We start from the raw sequence: 11,683 nt of genomic DNA, 5'->3' as shown, positions 1-11,683 counted from the left end.
AAAAAAGAAAAAAAAAAACTGCCTTGATTCGTGTCCGCCAAACCCCCCTGCAATCATGGCAGACAAATCCGCGGACCTGGTCGCGTACGCGAAGGAGATCGCGCCGACGACGGACCTCTTCGCGATCCTCGGCGTGGACGCGACGTCGACCAACGACGAGATCCACCGCGCCTGGCGCCGCACCGGTCTCAAGTACCACCCGGACAAGGCGGGAGACGCCTACGACCCGGAAAAGTACGAGGGCATCACGCGCGCCCGCGATGTGCTCCTCGACCCGGCCGCCCGCGAGGCCTACGACCGCTCCCGCGCCGCCGCCCTCGAGAACCAGCGCCGCAAGGATGAGATGTCGGCAGGCCGCCGGCGCATGATTGAGGAGCTCGAGGCGGCCGAGAGGGCCGCGAGGGGTCAAGGGGGGCTGGGAGGACAGCAGCAGCAGGAGCAGGAGAAGCTGTCGGCAGAGGAGGCGCGCCAGAGGCAGGAGGCCATGCGGGCCTGGGAGGACCTCAAGAGGAAGAGGCGGGAGGCGGAAGAGAGCGAGAGGTTGGCCGCTTCTGAAAAGGAGATGAAGAGCCGGGCCGATGATGCCGAGCGAGACGCGCGAGAGGCGGCGATCGAGCAGAAGCTCAGGGAGAACGCCGAGAAGAAAGCGGCCAAGGCGAGGAGAAAAGCTGAGAAGGATGGTGTGCCATTACCAACACATTCAGACGCGCCACCGTCGGGCAAGGAACACGGGCCGGATGACGCCATGACTGCTGTCCGGCAGACGGTTGCGGATGCCATAAAGACCGCAACACTTGCCAGGGAATCAGGCTCGCCAGCTTTGGAGGAGAACCTTGCCTCGTCGATTGAGAAGACAAGAGATTCTGCAAAAGCAGCAAACTGGCTGGTCATGGCCATGAGTAAGGAACCAGTGGCCGCGCAAACAAATGCCAGTAGAGAAAATAGCCCTTGGTCAACCATAAAAGCCAAGGCGGCTGCCTACCAGACGTGGCGGGATGCTACGGCCGCATTTTTGAGTGCACATCCAGCCGACGGTCATCAAGACTCGGCATATTCAAGGGAAAACGTGCTGGCAGCAACCGAAAAGACATTGCAGTCGGCGCAAAAAACAGAGCAGTGGCTACGAGAGGCTTTAGAATGATAGACAGGTGCATGATACCCAAAAATAAATATGATACCCATGACAGCAAGAGCCGGATAATTTTGTGCAGTGTTCATTTTTTTACACAACCAATACTTTTCTGCTGCTGCTCCCATCGTACAATCTACATATACATTCGTTGTGAGATTTTTTCAGTTTTAATACAGAATCAATGGCCAGCAGTCTGAGCAGCCAAGCCCTGCCTCAACCACTCGGGCACAAACGCTTTCACCTTGAAAGAAGGCCCATCACTGCCACCGTCCTCCCCAGTCTTGGGAGCCAGGACAAATTCATCGCTGCTTGACTCCAGTGTTGCTGCAGGCGTCGCGGCAGGTTCCCCAGGTAGAGTCAAATCTGTCATGATCTCCAATCTGCAAAGTGCCAGTCCGATGTTGCCAACCCCAGAAAGCCACTTGCCCGTACTACGGCCCTTCTTTGTAGCGCGCCCGATACTCGTCTCGGGCGGCACGTCTTCAGCAGCAACGAGGCCATCTTGCTTGTACTCCAAGCGCCCGGGAGCGTCGGGTTGGTCGTATAAAACACATGGGAGGATGCGCTTGCGCACGACTCCGCGGTGTCGCGTGCGGATTGTGAGTTCTTGCCCGACGTAGCAGCCCTTGCGGAAGTCGATGGCGCCAGTGACGTCCATGTTGCTCTCGGCAGGGAGGGCGTGCTCTCGCAATATCTCAGCTTGTCCTTCCGCCACTCCCTGAAGGTATCTTCGGATACGGTAGCTTGTCTCAGGGGTCGCGTCCAGGTCCAGCTGAGGCGTCTGCGCAAGGTCCCCGGACGTGAGAATGCGGTAGCCCAATGTTGGCGAGCGAGGATCTCGCACGGGGGTCACCATGCCGATCGTAGGTGCAAAGTCGGTCCTGGAATCGTCCCAAGCCTGCCACACGGTGGCTTCCCCGTCGTCCAGGAGCCGCAGGTTCAACTTTGCTCTGAGCTTGTAGCGCTTGATGTGGCGTGTCAGACGCTCGGCCTCGGCGGCGTCAACCTCGATGAAGAAGCCCTCGCCATCTTTGCTAGCATCCGGATATATAAAGACATCATGCAGAACACGCCCCTGGGCGTTGAGGAAAGCCGTGTAGAAGCCGGTCTTGTTGTTCTTTATGATGTTGGCGGTCACGACGCCCTGCAGGTATTTGGCAGCATCTGGGCCGGAGACTGATATCAAGCGACGAGACTTGAGCGCAGTATAACCCGCGGCCGGGGGCGGAGGCGGTGGTGATGATCGTGTAGAAGCAGACGCGCTCGAGGACCGACGCGACAGGCAGCTGTTACAAACGAAGCCCGAGGGCGGACGCGTCGCATGCCGCAGCAAATGGCGAGTCGCTGATCTGGAGGCTTGCATGGTGTAAACAGCTAGAAACAAGTCGTTTGCTCTACAAGGCCTCCCCGGTTTCTCTCCTGCGCTTGAGGAAAACAACGGACACTGGAATATCCGATAAACCCGCCCGTGGTAGCGGCGGCCGATGACGTAAAATCAACGGCACATTGTCAAATTTGCTGCCCGGGGTTGGGGAGTGCACAGTTGACGGAACCGACAGGGATCGGCCCATATTAATCTTAACTACGAGTTTGATTGATTGTCCATCTAGGTAGCTATCTTGATCAGACCTGACAGTTAATTACATTATGGCCCCACCTCAGACTTTCTACCGTACAGGAAAAACTGTATCCCTTCGAATACAAAAAACCTTTAACACTAAAATCAATCCCGTAAATTTTCAAAGTAACATTATAGGCAAGTAGGTAAACTTTGTGAGCCCCGAGTACGGCAGTCTCTCATTAATAAAATCGGAGCCACGGTGACATTCTAGAACTGGAAGCCGATTCAAGAACCGTTCGTTAGTTACCATCATCGGAATAACATACCTAACTTGGTACCTTAAATAGGCTACTACTGCAACTGGAAGTTAGTATGGGGCCGCTGCCGAACACCGGACCCAGGAATGTCTCCGAATCAATCGATCGGGACAAAAGGATTTCATCGGTGTCCGCGGAACATGCAAGCAAGGCACGCTCCGCAGTTAGTCGCCGCGGAAAGAGTTGTCACACAAATCATCTCGCTAATGCGCTTTCCAATGCCACGTGAGAAAGAGGTCAAAGTTATGAGCTTGGAGTTTGAAGATACGGAGTCCGCGGGTAACGGGGGCTTAGGTAGCATGATAACGGGCAACTCGCTAGGAACTTCTCACTCACTATCCGAACTTTAGCGTGCATGATACTGTAGTTGGTGGGGCGGGGGGGAGGCAGGCATTTGACACTTTGGAGCACAGAACCTCACCCCCGCAAGTCTGAGCGAGAGATGGTTGATCGCAGACGCAAGAGTCCGGTGATGCATTCACTTGACCGCTCAGGTTAAGGTCACTCACAACTAACCCACGCCTTTGTGTCTTAGGATGCACACACATCTGGGCCCGAGACACTGCACAAAAGCCACAACACCAAAGCAAGCAAGGACTTTGACACAGACGCTTGTGAGAGGAGGGAGGGAGAAAAGAAAACGGTTGAATGTACTATGCTAGACTATACTCGACAGCTACCCCCATGAAATTAGCCACCATCCGACCCTAACTCGAGTTCCAGCGATACGTGCGCCACTACCGTCGATGAGGGGCGGTATGTGTAGCGAAGACGGCGCTCAAGGGCTGCCAAGCTGAACAAGCTCACCTTGGCTGAAAGGTGGAGGCTGTTGAGATTTCGATGGTAGCCAGACCGACTTGGCATTGTTTCGCCCTTTGGTGATTTTACTTCTTCTCTCATCTTTACCGCCTTGCCGCCAATGTGAGGCGCGATAACTGCGTCTTTGCCGGTTTGTCCACTTGCTTTCCATGTACGGATACACCCAGCTATGCATCCCTGCGCCTGATGACTTGTTCCCTGCGCCAAGGCCGCCGCAGATATTGTACAGGACTATATTTTACTCCTCACTGCAGAAGTCTTGGCCGTCTGCTTAACGAAACCTTGAGTTATCGGGGGCTTTCTTATCTTGACATCCAAGACAATGTACACCTACTTAGGTAATTAATGTACGCAGTGTGGTCGCTTTGGTCTGAAACTGCCAACAATTTATTGGCAAGTGGTGGTAACGGTTCCAAGTCTGCATGCGAGCACAATCACATAATACACACAATTCGTGTTTCGCCCACTCGAGTCGGCAGCAAGTACCTCGCGAACTGCCGAGTAACTTTGATTGAAATCTGGTGACGGATGGATGACCCCAGCTTTTGTTCACAAAAAGGTATTCAGGCAGCATTTTCAAGGGATGAAACCAAATTCAATTAAAAGCCACCCTACCGTTCTTTCATTATGATTTTTTGTTTGTTTGTATTGTTATTGCCGTCTCTGGTGTTTTGTTTTTCGCCCCCACCGGCAGATCCATGATGTATTCACGCATGGCATTCGCATACTCGCGTATCAAATCAGTTGCGAAGTCCGCTTGTCGGGTTGTCAACTCGGTATCTTATCAAAACGATCTTCAAGAGAATACACTACCCGCCCCTCGATCTTCGGGTCTCGTGTGATCCGTCTCCATATCGCCGAGGCTAGGCATAAAAGCCGACTAACCCACTTTGTTTCTCAGGGGACAGCCGTCAAGCAAAAGAAAGAAAGAAAAAATATCCAGCAGCACGGATGCGTTCCGTCTTGTGTCCTTTTGTTTTTATTCCTTTTTCTTTTCTTTTTACCTATTGAGTCAACTAGCGCTTCCCGATGGCCTGGTCCTTTTGCAGAAGGGCGGATGCAAGGTCATAGAATATTAGTCACAGCCGCGCCCTTTTCTTTTTTTTTTTTCTCTCTCTCTCTCTTCATGTTGTGGATGCTTATTCGTACATAACCGGTATACCTTGCTTGCATTTGGTGGGCCAAACCCGCAAGGACAGGTCTAGCCCACGTACGGAATATGTACCTGACCTGCCTTGCTGCCCTAGTCTAATTTTCTACTACAGTAATCACGACGTGGTATGGAGTACAAACGTACCCCACCAACGGGCAAAATACTTCTTGGGACGAAAAACGAGTTCGTTCGTCGCTCCATTCCGCATGGTCTTGCCTGTTTTAGTTCTGTTCAACAAGGACATACCAAGTACGGCTGACCGAGTCGGTGTTCAACAGTGGAGGAATTCCTCCCTCTTGAGATTGACCAAGGTTTGCTGGGAGTCGTGCACATTTATCCCCTATTTCCAACAGACGTTCCTGTTCCTTGCGTCGCCGTTGGTTGGTTTGCATGTCCAAACGTCCACTGGTCGGCCGAAACCTCCTTTTTGGCTCGGCAAGTGGGCATTTGGGTATTCAGTGGGGTTCGTCATTCGACGGTAGTCAAAAATTCCCAGACTCGGACCTGGCAATTGGCTCTGTTCCGCCCTTGGCAGTGTATGAATGCCATGCCCACTTCTCGGCTGTCTTCTTTTTTTTTTTCACTTTGTGACCTGCCAAGAGTCTGGACCGGGTATCTGAACCAGAAAAGCCAAAATATTGTACACTACCTAGACTCCTTAGTCATAATACCTGGAATCCAGTTTAGGCAAAAAAACACAAATGCATTTCTAGAGTCTTTTGTAATAAGAACAACCTCGTGAAAAATTGTTATTTTAGGTTGCATGTGCCGAAAAATCCGAATCATCCAATAAATTCCTAGTCATCCTAGGAACCAACATGAACGGTACGAGTCGAGGATGGGATAAAAAAATCAAATAGCAGACAAAGGGGGAAATAAACAAAGAAAAGAAGAAAAAAATCCCAAAGTCAGCTGAGCAATCATAATGGGTCAGTAAAGATGAACTCGCCAAGCTTGACCCCGTCGGATTTTTCGCCCTTTTTTCGGGGCCGACCAAGACGCCAAAGGCCCGGTACCTGCTACGTACTATCTTGCTAGGGATGTGGGGCGCGAGCTTGGCAAAAAGGTCGCGGCATTCAAAGTGCTTATTACATCGTAAGGTACAGTCAGGTCAGTTGCTATTAATTACAGGAGTAAGTTGTAAGGCCCCCCCTATGGGTGGAGCGAAAGAATCTTACAAAGCGGAACTAGGGGTGGGTGGTGGTTGACTGTGCCCGACGCATAGATGTTAAAGCCCCATTTTGACCGGGGTGGAATCGACAAAGAAAAAACGAAGAAAAAAAAAAGGTGAAAAATTTCCCGGTCTGGGTATGATTCACACTGGCCCATCTTCTCCTTGTGGTAATTGAGTCGCATCGGGGATCTGCGCAAACTCCACCGACGTCGGCGCCGCTCAGATCTCAGTACGGAGCACTTACCACGTACGAAGTCACACGTACAAGGTGGCATGCAAATGGATACGTACCTGGCTTGCTGGGTACTTTGGGTAGCTAGCGAGCGAGCTAGGTAAGGTAGATGGCTTGTGATTACTTCTCGTTTCGAGACACAAAGCCCGACGTACTAGGGGCAGACATGAGTTGTGAAGCTTCGGCCGTCGTGTTTCGGTTCCGTCATTTGAGGTGCATCGCAAGTATCAGTCACAAATCTGATTGGGAACGGAAGTTAAGTGTCATGAATCTTCTGTTATTATTGATTTGCATCATTTGCATTTGACTGTCGGCAGCTACTCACGCTGCGAAAGTCTGTCCGCGCTATCGTCATAATGATCCATGTATAGGTAGCCATGCATGATCCAATTCCCCCCACACAATTTAGAAAGAAAAAAAAAAACGAACTTGCATGCTTCTAGTAGTGGAGAGTGTGTCCCAGTAGATCCAACAAAAAGGGATCTCAATATAACAATAACAGAAACTTTGGTTGGGTATTGCAAAAAAACAGAATCCATCGCTGATATCCGATAGCAAATGATTTTTTAACGCCGTGCCTGAAAACAAAACAAGAATGAAGAGGGTGCATCGAGAGTGCACTCTCAGTAGACCGAGATGGCCGAGATCAGCCCAGCAGGGTTCCTAGGTGGGATGTAGTATCCTTCACTGTAGAACCCTTGCCCTGTTGGGGATGTCGGTGGTGATTGTGTTTCTTGTTGTTGCTTGGCCTCCTCGTTGAATGCAGGCAGAGCGGCCGTTTCCGGTGACGGCGGCATGGACTCGTCCTCTGATACGTCCGAGTCGTCCTCGTCCAAGTCGGGCAGGGGTGGCGGCGAGGCCGAGTGTGATGGTGACCTCGTCAAGGACAGGTGCTCGTAGTCGTCCTCATCGTCGTCAAAGTATTCACTGTCTTGTGCGGCCATGGAAACGGCAGTCTTGTTGACAGCAGAAGATACCCTGGTCAGAGAGACAATGTCTGCCATCTCAACGTCCTCGTCGTCGTCGAATTCGCTCTCCTCATCGGAAGAGTCAGATGCTGCGTCATCGGCCTCCCAGTCATCTTCGGGCTCCTCGACGACGGTGTCTGCCCATTGCACCCTCCTCTCTGCGTTCTTGGGTGTTGTGCTGGCACGGACGGACTGGTTGAACCAAGACTCCTGTTCACGCTCGGCGTCGGCGAGCTCCATCATGAGGGCGTCGAGCAGGTTGGCGCTGCCGACGAGCTTTCGGAGGTTGTGATCGGGGCGCTGAGCCTCGGAGGAGAGCTTGGCCCGGGCCTTGTGGGCCAGGTAGTATGTTTGTGTGATGCTCATGGTCTTTCTCCTGAATGGGGATGCAAGCAGTGGAGATGCTGGCCTGGCGGTGGGTTGTTGTTGTTGTGAGGTTGGTAAAGTTGTTTGAATTGTTGTGGAAACCATTTTGAGATGCCTCGGGCAGAAAAGGACTTTTTATTCAAATGGTGGCAGTAAAGGTGCCTTAGTATGGTAGCGTATTTTTCTGGGGCAGATTGTGCAACTTCTATGATGACTCAAAGAAGGCGCCAGGTCGAGATGCAATTTGCAGGGGTGTTGGCGTTTGGGCTGCTTTAATGGAATGGCCCGTTTTCGGCAAGGGAGGGGCACCAGCGAATGGGTACTTTCAGACTGCAGCGATGATGGAAATGGGTCCAGGCTAGGCCTTCAGGCAGCACACAGTTGCAAGTAAGCTTGGCAAGGGAACAATGACTCTTTTCAAAGTTCAGTTAATAAGTCTCGATATCATGCAGAGTTGGTGATAGTGACGATCGATTGCTATTAATGGTCAAAGTCGACGAGTGTTTGGTTGCTTTCTTTGGTATTCGAGTAATTGCAAGACAAACGATGGCATTTCCAGACGGGGGCGAGGCACTATTCTTGTATCTCAGGGCTGCGTCTAACACGGCTGACCGTATTTTGTAAAAAGGCATGGATTAATCACGGAAGTAAGTCGCTATGCCCATGGCCCACCCATGCTTGCATCAGCAGACGCGAGATTCTACGCAGCTGACAAACCTAAGCGGTGTCCCGGAACATTGGCACACACCCCCCTCGGGCCCCACCTTGGCCCTAGGCACTTGGCGGGAAAGTAAGCCCCCGTGCTTGCCCTGCCACTGACTTACGAATAGTAGGGAGTACCTACCTACTCAAGGCCTAGGTACCTTGTATAACTCGTTGCGCCTAGGTCCGCTTGCGGGTCGGCAAACGGAGTTTTCGGGCTAGCGAGGTACCTCCGTCTTGTCTCCAGGCACCAACACTTTTGTCATCCCAACCAAAGCGCACACCCTCTTTGTTAGTGGTACGTACCGCACACGCCAGCTAGCAATCCTTAGCGGGCCTCGGTGGTTGTGCAAAAACCCGCTTGGCTCCGAGAGATGGCCATGGAGACTTTTCGGCATGCGAGCGGCGCGATGCTATTGAAATGATATCGTACCGTACGTACGGGGACTTGTTATGTATGGCTTTTTTTTCTATTCATTTTTTCTTGGCTTGTTAGGTGAAAGGCCACTCACTTATTTTTGCGTACGAATAGGTAGGTAGGTAGCTTACTCGCCATGGCCAATTTTCACCCAGCCGACTTTTTACCTAGACGGGGTTTACAATAACACACGGTGAATGAAAACGACGTCTTTTAGCCCAGCACATTCCGTCGGTGGCTTTTGCCACGACAATTTACGAATATGTCAATGAACCCTCTCCTTTGTCTGTTACACTAAAGGTAGCGTAACTCCCACAGACGATGCATGCAAGAGTCACTCTCCGCAAAAATCAAGTAAGTTTTAAATCCGGCCCTCGATCGGCCCCGGATGTCGATTGGGACCTGCTCAAAGTGAATCATTTTTGAGTTGTTATCATGCCCAGCCTGAGTCCACTTCCCAATGCGGCACGGCGCCCGGGTCAAGTCTATGCGGCTTACACAGACAGCTGTTTACTGTTCCCCCCTCTTCTCCAGCACCTCCAATGCAATGGGCCCAATCCCGGGCGTACCTTGGCCAAGCCATGCCCAATCTCGAAGAGGGGCTCGTTCGTTTGTGTAAGCAGCTTTGATTTGTGATGAACCCCAGATTCATAAGCCTTGGGACTTACTTTTTTGTTCTCGCCTAATTGTGACTCTTTCCAATCCTGCTCCATGCCTTTCTGAACCATTCTAATCTTTTTGTGGAGTCCTTCAATTTTTTCCATCTAATTCCTTAGGTTTTAGTTTTGGTCTCAATTACGCGTGTCCACCGTCATCTCAAAAGCGGACACGGGGGATTTGAAAGATGCTATCGCCGGGTCAACTCCAGAGCTAATTATGTTTGCTTGTTTTCCGGGGAGTCGGGATATTGTAACTCCCATCGCCGCCTTACATCCGTCCGTCCATTCGGAATGACGATGTGCCTCATCATGTCACCAGATAGCCATATCACGTCCCCCAGATTTTAATTCGTTGAGTTGTATTTTATACTCGATTCGGTCATTATTTCTTTTGCCAGCCATTATTCATTGTGGTTCCGGAAACTTCCTTTGGCGCTTGCAATTTACATGGTGGTCACTTGCAAGAAACAAATCAACTTGCAGCAAGATACCTAACTACTGTATGGTCGACCAAAAAAAAAAAAAAAATAACACATGTTTCACCGCCTTCATGGAAGGATTCGGGTCGCTACTTTAATTACATATATACGGTTGACCTGGTTACCTATGGATGCCTCGCCTATGTGCTCGCGTAATCGTGTTTGCAACTTCGAACACGTCGCGAATCTTCCAAAAAAAGCTACATTTTTCCAAACGAAAAACGAACGCTGCACACCATTTATTAATTCGCGACAGCCATTCGTACCCCCTTTTAATATATGCTTTCTTAATAGGAGCCGAATCCGTTCGGATCAAAATTAGAGGTGGCGGAGCCGGGAAAGTAAACCTTTTCGATAAACAAGATAAACACTTTACCCCGGATGAAGGTAACTCACCTCAAGGTGACTCCTGAGCAATAATGTCGTATCCCGCGGGGTTTGGATTGTTGGTTTCGGGAAATCGGAATCCCCGTAATCCGTGACGACGCGCTTCGAACAATTACGCCATTGTTAATGGCAACTCGGCATACATACGTACATAACATTAGTATTGGACACAAAGATGGCACAACGGAAAAGGGATTTTGTTCAATTTTGACTTTTGTTGATACCGGTCCGGTTATTCAGGCAGCAGACAACCTTTGCCCACGCAAAAACTGAATTCTGACTAGGTACCTTGTAGGCGTGTAACTTGTCAATGTATTCAATTTCAACAAAATACCAAGTGGACTTATTAGCTGGACAAATGCCGCCGCCGCTCTCGCTTCTCAGCCAATCGGTGGGCGGTTGAGCCGAAAGGGAGCTGGGTACGAAGGACCAGGCCCAGCGGGAAATTGGCTTTCCAGCCCTATGCAGGCTTCCCAACTGAGAGGTTGAGCTTGGGCTGACAGCATACTATAGCCCCAACCACTGTCCAGTCCCTTTTTCGAAGTCAATTGTGGAGCCTACTGCACTTGGGCTGCAGGGTACCTAAACTTGCTAAGGTAAGGAACCTGAGCAGATAGAGACGTTACGCACCATTTTACCTAGAGCTACGAATTATACCACCATCACCACCACCACCAACACGACAACGCGCATACAGGCAGACACAGCCACGGCGGAGTGCAAAAAGGGAGCGAAGCAACGTAGCAACGGGGCTTATTATTCACGAACAGTAATCCCAACCATGGTCGCTCGCTCGCTTCATTTAATATACTAGTCTAGTAATAATCTATTTGCGTCAATTGTCTGTTCCAGTGCGTCGACAATCCCTTTACAAATTGATATGCATGCACTATTGGTACTATCAATCTACCGGAACCCTCAGCTCAAGCACTCCGGTATTTCGCGATATTACGGTAGTTTCCTTGACTTTCCGATCCGCATATCACAAACAAAATAAAACCCTCAAATCAGACCCGTGATCAATCAATCGCGCATCCACACAGAGCCCCAGAAGCGGAGTGCGGAAATAAACACTACTGAGAGCTAATGTTGTTTTGCTTCCATGGACGCGAAAGCTACTTTTAGCCATTGCTTGTAGTTCGTACCTATCATAGTTCTCAGTAGCGTCGCACCGTTTAACGAGTCCGCCCGACTCCCGAACCCCGGAAAACAAGATCAGTCATCGATTTGACTCCACATACGAAATCCTGGCATCGGAGGATTTGAAAAATAAAATAAAATCAGGATTCCTCCCTCCAAAGGTCGCGAATTCACCC

At 50.6% G+C, this 11,683-nt stretch overlaps 4 protein-coding genes across 4 annotated transcripts; 1 reads left to right on the top strand and 3 right to left on the bottom strand.

The window, feature by feature from the left end:
- Positions 1-55: 55 nt before the first annotated feature.
- On the top strand, positions 56-1,141 carry PgNI_00902 (uncharacterized protein; the record flags this gene model as incomplete). Its single annotated transcript, XM_031120979.1, has 1 exon — positions 56-1,141. One exon carries the CDS (start codon positions 56-58, stop codon positions 1,139-1,141), a length of 1,086 nt encoding a protein of 361 aa, XP_030988071.1.
- Positions 1,142-1,310: 169 nt separating this feature from the next.
- Positions 1,311-2,495, bottom strand: PgNI_00901 (uncharacterized protein; the record flags this gene model as incomplete). Its single annotated transcript, XM_031120978.1, has 1 exon — positions 1,311-2,495. One exon carries the CDS (start codon positions 2,493-2,495, stop codon positions 1,311-1,313), a length of 1,185 nt encoding a protein of 394 aa, XP_030986270.1.
- A 2,827-nt stretch (positions 2,496-5,322) lies between these two features.
- PgNI_00900 (uncharacterized protein) lies at positions 5,323-5,454 on the bottom strand (the record flags this gene model as incomplete). Its single annotated transcript, XM_031120977.1, has 1 exon — positions 5,323-5,454. One exon carries the CDS (start codon positions 5,452-5,454, stop codon positions 5,323-5,325), a length of 132 nt encoding a protein of 43 aa, XP_030988073.1.
- A 1,557-nt stretch (positions 5,455-7,011) lies between these two features.
- PgNI_00899 (uncharacterized protein) lies at positions 7,012-7,827 on the bottom strand (the record flags this gene model as incomplete). The annotated part of the gene is made up of 1 exon (XM_031120976.1): positions 7,012-7,827. The coding sequence occupies one exon, from the start codon at positions 7,825-7,827 to the stop codon at positions 7,012-7,014; it is 816 nt and encodes a 271-aa protein (XP_030986912.1).
- Positions 7,828-11,683: the final 3,856 nt, after the last annotated feature.

This window comes from Pyricularia grisea (assembly GCF_004355905.1).
Source record: "Pyricularia grisea strain NI907 chromosome Unknown Pyricularia_grisea_NI907_Scaffold_1, whole genome shotgun sequence".
Classification (NCBI taxonomy): Eukaryota; Fungi; Ascomycota; class Sordariomycetes; order Magnaporthales; family Pyriculariaceae; genus Pyricularia; species Pyricularia grisea.
The sequence above is the reverse complement of the archived record's forward strand: the minus strand, read 5'-3'. Positions and strand labels throughout refer to the sequence as shown.